Raw genomic sequence first — 20,091 nt, 5'->3', positions numbered from 1 at the left:
GTGATAATACTAAAATGAAAGTGGAGCTACTTGACCTAAAAATGCAGAAGCATGACAAAGTCATAAAGTGAGTGAAAGAGAATGAAAATGAAGAAAAGGTGAAGGATTTTACTAAACAATCTTAAAAATGGCCAACAAACAGGTGGATAAAATTGATTTCCAAAGGCCGCATTGTTTTGGCCAAAGGGTTCCCCAGAAACCCTGACCCATTCTTGCTAGACTCTCACATTACAAGATGAAGGTGGCCGTGTTGGAAAGGAGTAGGGAGTTGAAGGGCACACCATTCTCTATCAACGAAAAACTCCCCCATGAAATAAGAGAGACAACGCATCCTTTATCCCATTTTCAAAAGACAGAGCAGAGAAACAGAATGTGCGCTTAATATTGGATAAGCTGTACATAAACAACCAGCTCTTCAGGGAATCAAAGGTTACAACATGACTGAGTAATTCTGGCATGTTAAGCTAGTTCCTAATACACAGCATTACAACAATATTTGGTTAAAACAGTTGTTTTTTGTCTCCATCAGACTACTAGGCCGCGAACAAATCAGTAAAGCCCTTACAATAGGGCTGTCCCCGACTAAAAAAAAATCTTGAGTCGTCTGTTCTTTCGACCAATCGATTGGTCAACATGTGTATTTTTTCCATATATATACACCCTATGCTAGAATAAAATCAACTATACTGAACAAAAATAAAACTCAACATGCAACAATTTCAAAGATTTTACTGAGTTACAGTTCATAGAAGGAAATCAGTACATTTAAATAAATTCATTATGCCTTAATTCATCTATGGATTTCACATGACTGGGTTGGCATAGGTCTACCCATTTGGGAGCCAGGCTCAGCCAATCAGAATGATTTTTTCCCCACAAAAGGACTTTATTACAGACAGAAATACTCCTCATAAATAGGGCACAAATAGACACATTTATAGGTCTACATTTGCACGCAGACCACGTAGCCTAGGCCTAGTTCTATGCGTAATCAGGTGTGCTTCCTTCCTTAAGATTGACAGGAGCACTCCAAACAAAAAACAATTAATAAATTGACATCTCGTAAATGGAATTAAATAAATCTAAACTTTTCTCACAAGTGTCACCTAGGTTGTACGCTCTGCAAACAACATGTCAACTCCTACAGTGAAAACAGTAAGACTGTAATAATAATATATCGAATGCATTAACAAAATTACAGTAACCAAACAAACGTAGATTAGAAATGATCAGAATTAACGGTAAATGTACTTCTGGTGATATTGCTATGCCGCTGCCTCCGCAGTGGATTAGTCCACTAACAGGTGTCTCGTGTGCCATAACCGCTGCCTCCGCAGTGGATTAGTCCACTAACAGGCGTCTCGTGTGCCATAACCGCTGCCTCCGCAGTGGATTAGTCCACTAACAGGTGTCTCGTGTGCCATAACCGCTGCCTCCGCAGTGGATTAGTCCACTAACAGGTGTCTCGTGTGCCATAACCGCTGCCTCCGCAGTGGATTAGTCCACTAACAGGCGTCTCGTGTGCCATAATGTTTTCCCATGGTGCCGGACAATTTTGATCTTATTTCTTTTGTCTACGCTCTAGCTTTCTCCCTCCACACCTTTTCCACGTTTTGTAGAACAGCGTTGGAACAGCGACTCTGGTGCAAAAGGGGGATGTCCTGGAATCATATTTTATAAAGATCTAAAGTTACGATATACAACAAATCACTATAATTACAATTTCTGCATATATTGTTTAATTATTATTTTTCCCTATTTGTCCTTTAGTGTCAAGGGCAATTATACATTAGGATTATGTATTATTTTCAAGGGTGTTGGGATGTATAAATCAGATACCCATCAGTTATTGCAGATTCCTCAAATTATATTTGCAATGCTAGAATATCAACAAGGATGAAATTAACAACATGTTTTCAATTTATTCATCTCATTTTACTGACATTCTGATCTAATGAAATGAAGGAATGTCTTTCCTCCATTGTGATTGTAGGGATGTGAATTAGTGAGCCTAGCATTTTCAGCAGAATTTGGCTTTCCTTTGTTGTATTTGACAACTGCCAACTTGCAAAGTGAGCCAATAATGAGCAGCTGTATATGGATATTTATGCATCACTGTTTTTATGACAGTAATGAGGATATAATCATTTATTATTGTTAGTAGTATTATGTTCCACATTTTGCTGTTGTCTGGGTATTTGTTTATTAGGTCTTATTGTCCTCAGTACTACCGAATGTATTTATTTATATTCATTCACTCCGTTTTTTTATTTGTTATGTGGCTAATTCCTAAAGATGACTCTCCTCTCGTGGTCATGCCATAGGCTTATAGGGTTTATGGCTGGGCGCTTGAGGGGTGGCAGCATAGAAACAAGTTTATGGGACAGTCCTGATTTCTTACCTGGACCATGCCAATCGGCGGTTGAAGGTGTGTTTTAGGACGCTAAAGGTGTGTTATGGGTACGGTGGTGGTATGACAGTATCAGGGACAACACCCCCTTCTGGGATGGGGGAGGCGTTTGCAAGACAATTGGAGGTTTACTTAGAGTCAGTTGCAGTATGTTTAACAGTGCATATATTATGGTACAGCTACATGGGTAGATGTCAGACATTGATACTGGTGGTATTGGTAAGCGTGGATCAATTCTAGGCGTCTACTACTTTTTGGTAGTACGTTTACAGGCATATATTATGGTAAGTAATATTGAACCTTGTATCGCATTAAGGTAAGTGGTGAAATAAGTATACCTAGTTATAATTGTAATGGCTTAGCAGATTGTCATTTTTATAATCAGTCTTTACCTGGCTCAAAGAGAAGGAACATAATATCTATTGTTTACAGGAAACTCACTCTCCAATTACAGATGAGGTTATATGGAAAAAGGACTGGGAGGGAGAAATATATTTCTGTCATGGGCAAAGAAACTCAAAAGGGGTGATCATATTAATTAATAACAATTTTGATCGGAATGTGCAAACTGTCCAAACAGATCGGAAAGGAAGGTGGATCATTTTAAAACATGCAATTGGACGATAAACAGACGTTGCTAATTAATCTATATGGTCCAAATAATGATGATCCACACTTCTTCTATATGATATATACTAATCTATTGAGCTCACAAGCAACAAATGACTATTATTATGGTGGGAGATTAAAATACAGTTTTAAGTACCCCAACGGATCATAAATGAAAACACCTTCAAGCCATTTGGGAAATTACAAATATCATGGACACATTAGAACCATTGCATATATGGAGGCTTACCAGACTTAATGAGATAACTAGTTGAAGTCGGAAGTTAACATACACTTAGGTTGGAGTCATTAAAACTCGTTTTCAACCACTCCACAAATTTCATGTAAACAAACTATAGTTTTGGCAAGTCGGTTAGGACATCTATTTTGTGCATGACAAGTCATTTTTCCAACAATTGTGTACAGACAGATTATTTCACTTATAATTCACTGTGTCACAATTCCAGTGGGTCAGAAGTTAACATACACTAAGTTGACTGTGCCTTTAAACAGCTTTAAAAATTTCAGAAAAATATATAATGGCTTTAGAAGCTCTGATAGGCTAATTGACATAATTTGAGTCAATTGGAGGTGTACCTGTGGATGTATTTCAAGTCCGACCTTCAAACTCAGTGCCTCTTGCTTGACATCATGGGAAAATCAAAAGAAATCAGCCAAGACCGCAGAAAGAAAATTGTAGACCTCCACAAGCCTGGTTCATTCTTGGGAGCAATTTCCAAATGCCTGAAGGTACCACATTCATCTGTACAAACAATAGTACGCATGTATAAACACCATGGGACCACGCAGCTGTCATACCGCTCAGGAAGGAGACGCGTTCTGTCTCCTAGAGATGAACGTACTTTATTGCGAAAAGTGCAAATCAATCCCAGAACAACAGCAAAGGACCTTGTGAAAGGCTGCTCAGCAAGGAAGAAGCCACTGCTCCAAAACCGCCATAAAAAGCCAGACTACGGTTTGCAACTGCACATGGGGACATAGGTCATACTATTTGGATAAATGTTCTCTGGTCTGATGAAACAAAAATAACTGTTTGATGATAATGACCATCGTTACGTTTGGAGGAAAAAGGGGGATGCTTGCAAGCCAGAGAACGCCATCCCAACCGTGAAGCACGGGGGTGGCAGAATCATATTGTGGGGGTGCTTTGCTGCAGGAGGGACTGGTGCACTTCCCAAAATAGATGGCTTCATGAGGCAGGAAAATTATGTGGACGTATTGAAGCAACATCAGGAAAGCTTGGATGCAAATGGTTCTTCCAAATGGACAATGACCCCAAGCATACTTCCAAAGTTGTGGCAAAATGGCTTAAGGATAACAAAGTCAAGGTATTGGAGTGGCCATCACAAGTTCCTGACCTCAATCCTATAGAAAATGTGTGGGCAGAACTGAAAAAGCATTTGCGAGCAAGGAGGCCTACAAACCTGACTCAGATACACCAGCTCTGCCAGGAGGAATGGGCCAAAATTCACCCAACTTATTGTGGGAAGCTTGTGGAAGGAATGTGATGAAAGAAATACAAGTATAATTAAATCACTATTATTATTCCGACATTTCACATTCTTAAAATAAAGTGGTGCTCCTAACTGACCTAAAACAGGGATTTTTTACTGGGATTAAATGTCAGGAATTATGAAAAACTGAGTTTAAATGTAGTTGGCAAAGATGTTTGTAAACTTCCGACATCAACTGTACATTGAGGAGGCTTAATACAGAGACAAAGTGGAGTCGCAATTCAACCGCTCAGACATGAAAGGTATGTGGCAGGGTCTACAGTCAATCACGGACTACAAAAGAAAAACCAGCCCTGTCGTGGATCACGATGCCTTGCTCCCAGACAGACTAAACAACTTCTTTGCTCGCTTTGAGGACACTACAGTGCCACAACCCGCTACCAAAACCTGCGGGCTCTCCTTCACTGTAGCCTACGTGAGTAAAACATTTAAACGTGTTAACCCTCGCAAGGCTGCAGGCCCAGACAGCATCCCTAGCCGCGTCCTCAGAGAATGCACAGACCAGCTGGCTGGTGTGTTTACGGACATATTCAATCAATCCTTATCCCAGTCTGCTGTCCCCACATCCTTCAAGAGGGCCATCATTGTTCCTGTTCCCAAGAAAGCTACGGTAACGGAGCTAAATGACTACCACCCTGTAGCACTCACTTCGTCATCATGAAGTGCTTTGAGAGACTAGTCAAGGACCATATCACCTCCACCCTACCTGACACCCTAGACCCACTCCAATTTGCTTACTGCCCCAATAGATCCACAGACTACGCAATCGCCATCACACAGCCATAACCCATCTGGCTAAGAGGAATACCTATGCTGTTCATCGATTACAGCTCAGAATTTAACACCAGGCCTCCCGGGTGGCGCAGTGGTTAAGGGCGCTGTACTGCAGCGCCAGCTGTGCCATCAGAGTTCCTGGGTTCGCGCCCAGGCTCTGTCGTAACCGGCCGCGACCGGGAGGTCCGTGGGGCGACGCACAATTGGCCTAGCGTCGCCCGGGGTAGGGAGGGCTTGGTCGGTAGGGGTGTCTCATTGCGCACCAGCGACTCCTGTGGCGGGCTGGGCGCAGTGTGCGCTAACCAAGGTGGCCAGGTGCACGGTGTTTCCTCCGGCGCATTGGTGCGGCTGGCTTCCGGGTTGGATGCGTGCTGTGTTAAGAAGCAGTGCGGTTGGGTTGTGTATCGGAGGACGCATGACTTTCAACCTTCGTCTCTCCCGAGCCCGTACGGGAATTGTAGCGATGAGACAAGATAGTAGCTACTACAACAATTGGATACCACGAAATTGGGGAGAAAAAAGGGGTAAAATTCAACAACAAAAAAAATACAAAAAAAAATACAAAAAAAAATAATAGATTTTAACACCATAGTACACTCCAAACTCATCATCTAGCTCGCAACTCGGGGTCTCGATCCCGCCCTGTGCAACTGGGTCCTGGACTTCCTGACGGGCCGACATCTCCACCCCGCTGATCCTCAACACTGGGTCCCACAAGGGTGAGTTCTCAGCCCTACTCCCTGTTCACCTACGACTGCGTGGCCATGCATGCCTCCAACTCAATCATCAAGTTTGCAGACGACACTACAGTGGTAGGCTTGATTACCAACAACGGCGAGACGGCTTACAGGGAGGAGGTGAGGGCCCTCGGAGTGTGGTGTCAGGAAAATAACCTCACACTCAATGTCAACAAAATAAAGGAGATGATCGTGGCCTTCAGGAAACAGTAGAGGGAGCACCCCCCTATCTACATTGACAGGACAGTAGTGGAGAGGGTGGAGAGTTAAGTTCCTCGGCGTACACATCAAGGACAAACTGAAATGTTCCACCCACACAGACAGTGTGGTGAAGGTGCAGCAGCGCCTCTTCAACCTCAGGAGGCTGAAGAAATTTGGCTTGTCACAATAAACAAACTTTTACAGATGCACAATCGAGAGCATCCTGTCGGTCTGCATCGTCGCCTGGTACGGCAGCTGCTCCGCCCATAACCATAAGGCTCTCCAGCGGGTAGTGAGGTCTGCACAACGCATCACCGGGGGCACACTACCAGCCTTCCAGAACACCTACACCACCCGATGTCACAGGAAGGACAAAAAGTTCATCAAGGACAACAACCACACTGTCTGTTCACCCCACTATCATCCAGAAGGCGAGGTCAGTACAGGTGCATCAAAGCTGGGACCGAGAGACTGAATAACAGCTTCTACCTCAAGGCCATCAGACTGTTAAACAGCCATCACTAACATTGAGGGGCTGCTGCCAACACACTGACTCAACTCCAGCCACTTTAATAATGGAAAAATTTATGTAATCAATTTATCACTTGCCACTTTATATTATATAAATGTTTACTTACCCTACATTTCTCATCTCATATGTATATACTGTACTCTATACCATCTACTGCATCTTGCCATCTTGATGTAATTAAATGCATCACTAGCCACTTTAAAACAATGCCACTTTATATAATGTTTACATACCCTACATTTCTCATCTCATATCTACTGAATCTTGACTATGCCTTACGGCCATCACTCATTCATATATTTATATTTACATATTCGTATTCATTCCTTTACACTTGTGTGTATAAGAGTAAGTGACATTTTTAGGTTATATTACTTGTTAGATATTACTGCACTGTTGGAACTAGAAGCACAAACATTTCTCTACACTTGCATTAACACCTGCTAACCATGTGTATGTGAGAAATATATTTGATTTGAGTGAAATAAGTATGCCCCCAACGCAATTCTGAAGTATAATACATCCAGTGTGATTTCAACACTTTTTTGTCTAATTAACAAAATATTGTCTTTAGTTGAGATATATATATATATATATATATAAAAAAAAAACATTCCAACCTCGTTTAGCATGATCTATTCAATTATAGCATAATTCTACTATTCGTATTTACTTGCTTCACTGTCAAAGACATACATTTATTTTGAAGGCTAACCGCAAAGTCCACTACTGTGGCTAATCCTTATTGTGGCTAGCTTTACATAGATGTGTCCGACCCCCATTAATCAAATAAGAACTGTCTTATAAATTCGGGATATTTTAGATGACATCTAGCTAACTATAGCTACTGAAACCGATTGTTGTTTTGCTATGTTTTTGGGGAAGAACATTGTTTGCATCCATGAGCTAGCTAGCACTTTTTATGACCAGCACTGAAGGTGTGCGAGACAACTACAGTCCCTGGTAAACGGGGACGTATGTAAATGGCAACAAAATAACTTTGTAGTCAGTGTGTGTTTGTGTAACCTTTATGCAAGTAGGTGTAACGGTATAGTTTCCGTCCCTCGTACATCAACCACAGTCACTCACGAAGCATCGTTACCCATCGCGCCACAAAAGCCGCGGACCCTTGCAGAGCAAGGGGAAAAGGAACAACTACTTCTAGGTCTCCGAGCGAGTGAAGTCACAGATTGAAACACTATTAGCACGCACCCTGCTAACTAGCTAGCCATTTCACATCGGTTACACTCACCCCCCTTTTGACCTCCTCCTTTTCCACAGCAACCAGTGATCCGGGTCAACAGCATCAATGTAACAGTATTACTTCCGTCCCTCTTCTCGCCCCAACCTGGGCTCGAACCAGGGACCCTCTGCACACATCAACAACCGTCACCCTCGAAGCATCGTTACCCATCGCGCCACAAAAGCCACGGCCCTTGCAGGGCAAAGGGAACAACTACTTCTAGGTCTCAGAGCGAGTGACGTCACCGACTGAAACACTATTAGCACGCACCACCGCTAACTAGCTAGCCATTTCACATCGGCAAGTCAGAATCAATTCTTATTTAGAATGGCGGCCAAACCCGGACAACGCTGGGCCAATTGTGCGCCGCCATTTGGGACTTCCGTGACCGGTTGTGACACAGCCTGGGATCGAACCGCAGGCTGTAGTGATGCCGAGCCTTGGACCGCTGCGCCACTCGGGAGGCCAGATTGGGTTTTTATTGGTGATGTTGCTAATGATTAGGCTACTTGGTGTGGCCAAGTAAAATGTGCCTACAGTTGTGCTTTTCTTTCTCCATCAGTTACAGCTACACAAAACAAACATATGTACGAACACACACTGCAACCAAAGTAGACTATTATTTCCCTAAACACCTTCAAAATGATATAAAGATAAGAAAACTTTAAACACTTTGTTTTATGTTCCTAATAGAGCAGCTGTCAAACAGAGACTTGTCCATGTCTTTTAGCATGTCGGGGTTGACCGACTCTTCTGGTATGCACACTTTGTTTACTAGTTTACAGTGCAATTATCCTGTTGGTTTTATGCTTACAGTCAAGGCACCAAGGAATAGCGTAAAACAGTCTAGATGCAACATAAGCTACTACTATCGACCCAGGCCCATTTTGAGGCTTTACTCACGAACATAGACAATTTGATGCTGTGTCATAACTCTAAAATCGAATAATGCGCTGTTAAAAACAGCAACCTCTTCAGTGCCGTCTAGCCACCGTGCATCTCAGCACTGCAGCACTGACGCCATCTTGCTTGTGTCAAGCTTCACTCTTTTCCATTCTCCACTCCACATAACCCACCAGCATCCACTGGCCGGTTATGTGGCAAATGCAACATTGTATCATGTTAATGTCTGTTCAATAAGTATCCATATGCACAGCAGTTCTATATTTCCTTGTATCAGAGAAGCAACAATGTGTCCTTACTCTCAAAAGGAGTAGGCACAAACTGATTTATAGACTAAATTAAACCCTGCTATGTGAATCTAACATAGAGATTTGAAAATGGGTCACAGCATTTGTAGTAACCCAGTGAGCAAAATTATGTTGAAAAGACATACATACATACAAAGATTATAAACGGGTTGATTTTTGGCTCTGAGCGAAAGATGAAACAATGTCGTTTCTGGATGTGGAAAATACACATTTACTGTACCTAATTATTACTCTGCTATGCTCTACTGTACTGTGCTGTCCAAACTTGTGAAACAAAGACATCTATTATTGTCAGAACCAAATCATAAATGTCTATGATCGGTACAAATCGAGGCCGGTCTGGGCCGGACGTCTGTGGACATTGAAATCAAAGCCAGGGTGGACGGAACACATTTTTACAACTTTTCAATGTCCATGTACATCAGGTGTCGGACGTGCTCACTGGGAGGCCCTACGCTAGTTAAGGCTAAAGTGTAAAATGCCCAAAGGATGTAACTTGTTGGTCCTTCATTTGATGTTGATAAGCAGATAGCCTATCATTGCAATAGAATTGCATTTTCATGGTAGGTTAATTTTAGGCACCGATTTTTTTGGGGGGGGGTATTGATATTCCCATGGATAACCCATGGGTTGCAGCGTCGTTTGCAGTTGAACCGGTCGACCACCTTAAAATGATAATATACTGTTTTATGGTCCGTAGGCTTAATTATGTTGTTTATCAGGGCTAAACGCGTGTCTAGCCTAATCTGTTCAATATTCCTGAAAAGGATCACACACCCTTGAAAAATACAAAATGCGGGGTGTATTCATTAGTCAAATTCCGTTGCAAAAACATTTAGCAAAGGAAATTGTTTACTCCAAACGGAAAACGTTTTGCAACGGAAGCTATATTTTCTATTGGACAAAATCTGTTATGTCCCTCCCCGTTTTTTTTGCTCTGTTTGCTTCCTAGAGTAACTGGTAAATTGTTTCCGTTGCATAACGTTTTGTAACAGACGAAACGTTTTGCAGCGGACTCCAACTAATTCATACACGCCAGCATACGTTTACCACCATTGAAACAACGCAATCTCACAATATAGCTAGGCCCTAACATTTTCGCATATAGGCTTAAATGAGTAGTCTGTCAGTAGAGAAACGGACCAATACTTTATTTTATCATTCCAGGTCCCTGTAATCTAGTGCCTAACTGTCAATCCAGTGTCGTTGACAGATTCAACGGTAGGGCAATTATAGGCCGAAAAATAAATGTTGAACGTTTTTGCTTTACGCATTTGGATATTCCACTCCAAAGCTAGTTAAGGCTATGAGGGAGATAAAAACAAGCTATTTTCGACACTACTACGCAGGCTGCAATTAGCAGAAATATGGAGTGGTTGGAACAAGATGAGAAATGTAGCCTAGTAATCGCATTAAAACCTATGGTGTTTAGCGTATAGTGCCTTAAAAACATTGTGGAATTTTGTAATTTAGTAACATTTCTTTCTGCCTCCAAATGCAATCCTGATTCACCGTGGGTCTGAATTCCGTTATTTTCACTCCTCCTGCCTTCAGTTCACCCTCATCCTCCGCTGCTACAGGGACGGGAACTAGCTTATGGAGGTTCGTGCTTTGCCCGATACACGAAGAACGCTGATGACCTGTTCTCCCCTTTTCTTACCTCAGATGCCAGCGTCAAGGTCGCAACCCATAACAGCAGAAATGCCGTTCGCTCGCCCATGCCGTTGACCCTAAATCAGTTTTGTCCAATATCTGGAAAATATTCCGATAAATCCGATGCTCTATCCTGTTCCCGTGCACTCCCGGTTGGCGATGGCGTGTTAAATGATGGAAAGCGAGAACGAGGCTGGCCAGCTTCCCCAAAGCCTGTCACCTGACCCGGCCAATAGTGTGTGATTGCGGCCCGAGAGAATAGGCTAGCCTATGGGAAGAAACTTGAGGGAGTGAGGACTGCAGCCAGCTCCGATTGTGGGATATTGGCGGAAATGAGCAGATGTTTAACACACGTAGTCATACACTTTATATACACTTTTATAGAGAAAGATCTCTTTAGCCCCCTCTGTCCCCTACAAACATGAAGGTTTCCTCTGCTGCTTTAATCTGCTCTCATTCATCTTTGTTTATGAAATGTCCCTATAGGCTAGTTCTGATGACACACACAAACACAAAGACATACATACCACTAAAACCAAATTTCACAATCCTAAAAGAATTAGGCAATCCCAAAATGCAGCAGTTTTAACGCAATAGCAAATCATTATATAGATTTTTTTATTGTTTAATTTAACCTTTATTTAACTAGGCAAGTCATTTAAGAACCAATTATTATTTACAATGACAGCCTATTTAATATTAAGTACCTTACTGTTATTTTTTTTTCAATTACAATGGTCAAAAAAATAACTGATACTTTTGTGTATATAGTGTATGTGGGCACCACTTTAAATTAGTTTATTTGGCCATTTCAGCCATACCCTTTGCTGACAGGTGTATAAAATCGAGCGCACAACCATGCCGTTTCCATAGACAAACATTGGCAGGAGAATGGCCTTACTGAAGAGCTCAGGGACTTTCAACGTGGCACCGTCAGAGGATGACACCTTTCCAACAAGTCAGTTAGTCAAATGTCTGACCTGCTAGAGCTGCCCTGGTCGACTGAAAGTGCTGTTATTGTTAAGTGGAGTCTAGCAGCAACAACGGCTCAGCCACAAAGTGGTAGGCCACACAAGCTCACAGAACGGAACCACTGAGTGCTGAAGCGCGTAGCGCATAAAAAACATCTGTCCTCGGTTGCAACATTCACTACCGAGTTCCAAACTGCCTCTGGAAGCAACGTCAGAACAAGAACTGTTCGTTGTGAGCTTCATGAAAAGGGTTTCCATGGCCGAGCAGGCGCACATGTAAACGGTATAAATTTAGACCGTCCCCTCGCCCATACCCGGGCATGAACCAGGAACCTTCTGCACACATCAACAGTCACCCTCAAAGCATCGTTACCCATTGCGCCACAAAAGCCACCCACGCTAACTAAGCTAGCCGTTTCACATCCGTTACACACACAAGCCTAAGATCACCATGCGCGTGCAATGCCAAGTGTCAGCTGGAGTGGTGTAAAGCACAACACCATTGGACTCTGGAGCAGTGGAAACACATTATCTGGAGTAATTCATCACGCTTCATCATCTGGCAGTCCGAAAGACAAATCTGGGTTTGGCAGATGCAGGAGAACTCTACCTGCCCCAATGCTTATTGCCAACTGTAAAGTTTGGTGGAGGAGGAATAATGGTCTGGGGGTATTTTTCATGGTTCGGGCTAGGCCCCTTATTTACAGTGAAGGGAAATATTAACCCTATAGCATACAATGACATTCTACGATTCTGTGCTTCCAAACTTTGTGGTAACAGTTTGGGGAAGGCCCTTTCCTGTTTCAGCATGACAATGCCCCCGTGCACAAAGCAAGGTCATACAGAAATGGTTTGTCAAAATCAGGATGGAATAACTTGACTGGCCTGCACAGTGCCCTGACCTCAACCCCATCAAACACTTTTGGGATGAATTGGAACGCCGACTGCGAGCCAGGCCTAATCGCCCAACACCAGCATCCGACCTCACTAATGCTCGTGGCTGAATGGAAGCAAGTCCCCTCAGCAATGTTCCAACACTTAGTGGAAAGCCCCCCCTTTTCTGCCATCTGGGAAGGACCAACTCCATATTAATGCCCATGATTTTGGAATGAGATGTTCAACGAGCAGGTGACCAAATACTTTTAGTCATGTAGTGTAGCTTCTGAGCAAAGAGCAATTTCGCAAGCAGGAACTTTGCTAGGACTGTCTATAAGTGGTCTGAGTAAAGGGCCTAATTGGATGAGCTTAATGGGAGAGATATATAACATGAAAACTAGCTGTTATTGGCAGAGAGGTTTGAAACTATTTTTGTTATTGGTCTATTAATTTATATCACCAGGTGATGTCGCCAGGCAGGCCAAAACTCCATCCCACCAAAACAGGCTGAAATTTTACAGTCTATTCAAACAGTTCTTGCACGAAAACAGCATTATCGTCATTTTCACAATTATACAGTATTATTCCAACCTCAGTCTGAAAATATAAAACACAGGAAAATCACGTTTTTGACGTAATGTACTTTATTATTCCATAGAAACGTGTCAATCTGAAAATAACTGATCTGAAACTGTTTGTTTACCTTACTTTTTAGCCTCACAGTGGCCAGATGGACAGAGGAGAGGTTCCTTCTGCCAAAGAAATCAAATAAAATGTTATTAGTCACATGCGCCAAATACCGCGAAATGCTTACTTACAGTAGCTTGCGAAAGTATTCACTCCCCTTTGAATTTTCCTATTTTGTTGCCTTACAACCTGGAACTAAAATAGATTTTTGGGGTTTTGTATCATTTAATTTATACAACATGCCCACCTCTTTGAAGATGCAAAATATTTTTGGGAGTGAAACAAACAATAAATAACACAAAAAACAGAACTTGAGCGTGCATAACTATTCACCCCCCAAAGTCAATACTTTGTAGAGCCACCTTTTGCAGAAATTACAGCTGCAAGTCTCTTGGGGTATGTCTCTATAAGCTTGGCACATCTAGCCATTGGGATTTTTGCCCATTCTTCAAGGCAAAACTGCTCCAGCTCCTTCAAGTTGGATGGATTCCGCTGGTGTACAGCAATCTTTTAAGTCATACCACAGATTCTCAATTGGATTGAGTTCTGGGCTTTGACTAGGCCATTCAAATACATTTAAATGTTTCCCCTTAAACCACTCAAGTGTTGCTTTATCAGTGTGGTTAGGGTCATTGTCCTGCTGGAAGGTGAATCTCTGTCCCAGTCTCAAATCTCTGGAAGACTGAAACAGGTGTCCCTCAAGAATTTCCCTGTATTTAGCGCCATCCATCATTCCTTCAATTCTGACCAGTTTCCCAGTCCCTGCCAATGAAAAACATCAGAGATGTTATTCTCGGGTGATGAGAGGTGTTGGGTTTGCGCCAGACATAGCGTTTTCCTTGATGGCCAAAAAGCTACATTTTAGTCTCATCTGACCAGAGTACCTCCTTCCATATGTTTGGGTAGTCTCCCACATGCCTTTTGGCTTATTTCTTTGTTTAAACAAGGGCTTTTTTCTGGCCACTCTTCCGTAAACTCCAGCTCTGTGGAGTGTACGGCTTAAAGTGGTCCTATGGACAGATACTCCAATCTCTGTTGTGGAGCTTTGCAGCTCCTTCAGGGTTATCTTTGGTCTCTTTGTTGCCGGTCTGATTAATGCCCTCCTTGCCTGGTCAGTGTGTTTTGGTGGGCATCCCTCTCTTGGCAGGTTTGTTGTGGTGCCATATTCTTTCAATTTTTTCATAATGGATTTAATGGTGCTCCATGGGATGTTCAAAGTTTCTGATATTTTTTATAACCCAACCCTGATATGTACTTCTCCACAACTTTGTCCCAGACCTGTTTGGAGAGCTCCTTGGTCTTCATGGTGCCCCTTGGTCTTCATGGTGCCCCTTGCTTAGTGGTGTTGCAGACTCTGGGGCCTTTCAGAACGGGTGTATATATACTGAGATCATGTGACACTTAGATTGCACACAGGTGGAATTTATTTAACTAATTATGTGACTTCTGAAGGCAATTGGTAGCACCAGATCTTATTTAGGGGCTTCATAGCAAAGGGGATGAATACATATGCATGCACCACTTTTCCATTTTAAATACTTTTGCAAGGCACTGTACAAGTCCTTAACCAGCAATGTAGTGAAGAAGAAAAAGAGTTAAGAAAATATTGACTAAATAAACTAAAGTTTAAAAAAAAGTTACAATTAAATACAAATAACAAGGCAATATACAGGGGGTACCGGTACCGAGTCAATGTGTGGGCGTACAGGTTAGTCGAGGTAATTGAGGTAATATGTACATGTAGGTAGGGGTAAAGTGACTATGCATAGATAATAAACAGCAAGTAGCAGCAGTGTACAAAAAAGGGGGGGGGGGGGGGGGGGGGGGGGGGTCAAGGCAAATAGTCTGGGTGGCCATTTGATTAATTGTTCAGCAGTCTTATAGCTTGGGGGTAGAAGCTGTTAAGGAGCCTTTTGGACCTAGACTTGGCACTCCGGTACCGCTTGCCTTGTAGTAGCAGAGAGACATACTATGACTAGGGTGGCAAGGGTCTTTGACAATTTTTTGGGCCTTCCTCTAACACCGCCTGGTATTGAGGTCCTAGATGGCAGTGAAGTGATGTACTTTGTACTTTGATCCACTTGACAGGAGGAATATAATGGTCAATATCAACTTAATTAGGTATGATACAACTTTATTTGTCATTTAATTTAAATGTGTTGTTCGTATTTCAAGGAAAATATAGTGTTTTGTTTTTACTGTCCCAAGCAATGGTTCTATAATCCTGAGATTTGGTTCTGGGTTGAGGCAATGTTGACCTCTCTGATGTAGATGTACTGCCCTCTGGTGGCATGTGCTTTAATGCTCATTTCTGCCCGTGCAAGTATTACTGTACCCAATTTATTAGGCTCATGAGAAAAAGACAAAGATGTCTGGGTGGCCGATGAAGTTGATGTAGGCTATTCCATCAGATTCCAGTTATACTGCCAGATACATTTGATTGAAAACGAAGAGATTAACACCCGCAGCATCTCTAGCTATAGCCAACGAAAACGATATGAGGGGAAAACGTCGGTCACTCACTCACTCCTCCATTGACATTACATCCTCCCAGCAGCTAGCTAGCTAGCTAATGGTTATACTATGTGTCTTTAGCTTGCTAAATAAATAGCTAGTTACATAAATTGATAGGCTAGCCCAGGGTGTCAAACTCGGGCCAGAAATACCTATTTGTTTTGGCAATAAACCGTCCAACTACGACCCAAACTGGACATATTTTTTCAAATAAAACAATGTCCCTTTATAATGTTCACTTACACTGAACAAACATATAAACGCAACATGTAGTGTTGGTCCATTTTTTTCATGAGCTGAAATAAAAGATCCCAGAAATATTTAATATGGACTAAAAGTTTATTTCTCTCAAATGTTGTGCACAAATTTGTTCATATTCCTGTTAGTGAGCATGTCTCCTTTGCCAAGAAATTAAATCCACCTGACAGGTGTGGCATATCAAGAAGCTGATTAAACACCATGATCATTACACAGACTCAAATCACTGGCCACTTTAAAAATGTATTTAATAATGGTATCTATCACTAGTCACTTTAAATAATGCCACTTCAATAATGTTTACATATCCTACATTACTCATCTCATATGTACATACTGTTTTCTATACCATCTACTGCATCTTGCCTATGCCGCACGGCCATCGCTCATCCATATATTTATATGTACATATTCTTATTCCATCCACTTACATTGTGTGTATGAGGTAGTCGTTGTGAATTTGTTAGATTACTTGTTAGATATTACTGCACGGTCGCAACTAGAAGCACAAGCATTTCGCTACACTCACATTAACATCTGCTAACCATGTGTATGTGACCAATAAAATTTGATTTGATTTGACAGATGCACCTTGTGCTGGGGACAACAAAATTGTGCCGTTTTGTCATACAACACAATGCCACAGATGTCTCAAGTTTTGAGGGAGTGTGTAATTGGCATGCTGACTGTAGGAATGTCCAGCAGAGCTGTTGCCAGAAAATGTAATGTTAATTTCTCTACCATAAAAACGTAGTTTTAGAGAATTTGGCAGTACTTCCAACAGCCTCACAACCGCAGACCACGTGTAACTACGACAGCCAAGGACCTCCACATCCGGCTTTTTCACCTGCAGGATCATCTGAGACCAGCCAACTACACAGCTGATGAAACTGTGGTTTTGCCCAACTTAATCAATTCTGTACAAAATGTCAGAAGCCGTTTTAGGGAAGCTCATCTGCGTGCTCGTCGTCCTCACCAGGGTCTTGACCTGACTTCAGGTGTCAAAAGATCACTTTTGCCAGTTTCAACTGTACCTGGCAGACAGCGTGTATGGCAACGTCAATGTCAATGTTGTGAACAGAACCGAGGTAAAGACAGTTTCAGGTTGGATATTCAAAGGATATTCGCACTTTCAAACATCAATAGCTTTCGAACTACTTGAGCCACAGACTCCAAATAAGTGTCATGATGTTGGAAAATTGTGCACAACATTGCACAGGTCTTAATTTCACGATTTGGACATTAATTCATTTTGTAAAACTAATAAACGTGGAAATGTGAGCAGCATTGTGTATTCCTAGTTGAATAAGTTAGGGAGCGTAAACAAAGTACAAACTTTTTTTACATTTGAATTTCAATAGCCAAGGGGTCATGTGACCTACTGACTTCAAACAAGGTTTAGAATGTACACTCCTACACATTGCACACCCTTTAGTTTGTCCATTAAAAAAAAAAGTTAACAAGAATATGTGATCCACTTGACAGGAGGAATATAATGGTCAATATCAACTTAATTAGATATAATACAACTTTATTTGTCATTTCATTTAAATTTGTTGTTCAGTTTTCAAGGAAAATATAGTGTTTTGTTTTATAATTCATCTCACAATTTACATTAATTTGTTTTTCAATGTCTCTAATTTCAATAGCTTCTTGGTCATGTGACCTACTGGACTCAAACAAGGTTCAGAATGTCCACTGACTACCCTTCTGTATTGCACACCCTTTAGTTTGTCCCTTTTCATCTCACACGATTTTACATTAATGTTTTATTTTTTTACATTTCAATAGCTCCTTGGTCATGTGACCTACTGACTTCAAACAAGGTTCAGAATGTACACTCAAGGGGCCTACACTTTGCACACCCTTTAGTTTGTCCATTTATCTCACACAATTTTACATACATTTTCAATGTTTTTCAATGTTTCTAATTTTAATAGCTCCTTGGTCATGTGACCTACTGGACTCAAGGTTCAGATTGTCCACTGACTACTATTCTATATTGCACAACCTTTTGATGTGTCACTATGTTGATGGTCCCTAACTGCTGTTGGTGGGCGTAAGGAAAACTACAGGCGAATATCCGTGGAATATCCAACTTGCATCTGTTTTGACCTCAGTGTGAACAGAGTGGTGGCAGTGGGGTTTTGGTATGGGCAGGTATATGCTACGGACAACAACACAATTGCATTTTATCGATGGCAATTTGAATGCTCAGAGATACCGTGACGAGATCCTGAGGCCCGTTGGGGCGGCAGGTTAGCCTAGTGGTCTAGTAACTGAAAGGTTGCAAGTTTGAATCCCCCAGCTGACAAGGTACAAATCTGTTGTTCTGTTCCTAGGCCATCGTTGAAAATAAGTATTTGTTCTTAACTGACTTGCCTAGTTAAATAAATCAAATTGTCTTGCCATTCGTTCACCTCACGTTTCAGCATGATAATGCACAGCCCCATCGCTGTACACAATTCCTGGAAGCTGAAAATGTCCCAGTTCTTCCATGGCCTACCAGACATATCACCCATTGAGCATGTTTGGGATGCTCTTGATCGACGTGTACGACAGCGTGTTCCAGTTCCCGCTAGCATCTTCGCACAGCTTCAACTCTATGAGAAGGAGTTGTGTCACGCTGCATTGAGCAAATGGTGGGCCCTCCAGATACTGACATTTGTTTTTAAGGTAACTGTGACTATATCTGAATTCCTAGTCATGTGATACTCAAATTGTGGCCTAATTACTTTCTTTTAATTGACTGATTTCCTGAACTAACTCAGTAAAATATGTTAAATTGTTCCGTTTATATTGTTCAGTGTATGTACGTGGGATGCTGTATATAGCATTTTCATATATTAAAACAAAAGCGACAAATAATATTTGTCCATCCTTTGCTATGTATTGTAGTTGAGTAGCCAAGGCTACTTGTAACGATGTGCGCTGAGAGTCAGGAAGCAAGTTCGGGGAGTGAGTGTTTTAATAAATGAAACGTAATACAAAATAAGAAACACGAACAACGCAGACAGGAAACTGAAACAATGACGCCTGGGGAAAGAACCAAAGGGAGTGACATATAGGGCAGGTCATCAAGGAGGTGATGGAGTCCAAGTGAGTGTCATTATGCGCATCACGATGGTGACAGGTGTGCGCCATAACGAGCAGCCTGGTGACCTAGAGGCCAGAGAGGGAGCCGCCACGACGTGTAGCTTCTGCTGCAGGACACCAACCAAAACGATGATCCTGGTGATTAGGAGCGAACCGGTCACCTCTGCTAAGGTGCAGGAACTTGTTGATCCGGCTGAGGCGCGGGAGCATAACGAACGAGAGCGCCGGAGAGAGAGCATACGTGACAGTACACAGGGACGAGCCAGGGGATCAGGAACGGACGGCTGAGGCGTGAGAGCCTGATGAGCTGGCTAAGACCTCCCCGGTTGCCTCGGTTGAGGCATGGGAGCCTGTCGAGGCCGCTGGGGCAGAGCATGACTGACTTGTGATCTTTGCCCTTGCTTGTTTGTTTGTATTGACATTCCCCAGCCTTAGTTACCATCTCAGCTTTTGTTCAAAATATTGAGTCATTACTGAAACAGTGCATCCCGAATGGGTGGGGGGGGCAGCAAATGTAACAGTATAGCTTCCGTCCCTCTCCTCGCCTCGAACCAGGGACCCTCTGCACACATCGACAACATCCACTCTCGAAGCATCGTTTCCCATCACGCCACAAAAGCCATGGGCTTTGCAGAGCAAGGGGAACAAATATTTCAAGGTCGCAGAGCTAGTAACGTCATAGATTGAAACGTTAGCCATTTCACATTGGTTACATAAACAATGTACCAGGCAGCGGTGATTTACAACCTGATAGCAATATTTTTTGGGAATACCAAGAAATGTA

General features: G+C 42.2%; 1 protein-coding gene across 2 annotated transcripts in view; it reads right to left on the bottom strand.

Annotated features, from left to right (window-relative positions):
* Positions 1-11,198, bottom strand: part of LOC110520491 (amyloid-beta A4 protein) — a 54,490-nt gene extending 43,292 nt beyond the window's left edge. Inside the window, exon 1 of one of the 2 annotated variants that reach the window (XM_036975046.1) lies at positions 10,913-11,198. In XM_036975046.1, the coding sequence (XP_036830941.1) occupies positions 10,913-10,972 (60 nt within the window). In that variant the 5' untranslated portion in view covers positions 10,973-11,198. The remainder of the gene's footprint in view (positions 1-10,912) is intronic. The other variant, XM_036975047.1, reaches the window with a different exon arrangement.
* Between the last annotated feature and the right edge of the window lie 8,893 nt (positions 11,199-20,091).

This window comes from Oncorhynchus mykiss, chromosome 3 (assembly GCF_013265735.2).
Source record: "Oncorhynchus mykiss isolate Arlee chromosome 3, USDA_OmykA_1.1, whole genome shotgun sequence".
Classification (NCBI taxonomy): Eukaryota; Metazoa; Chordata; class Actinopteri; order Salmoniformes; family Salmonidae; genus Oncorhynchus; species Oncorhynchus mykiss.
Note: the sequence above shows the minus strand (reverse complement) of the source record. Positions and strands in the feature narration are given on the sequence as shown.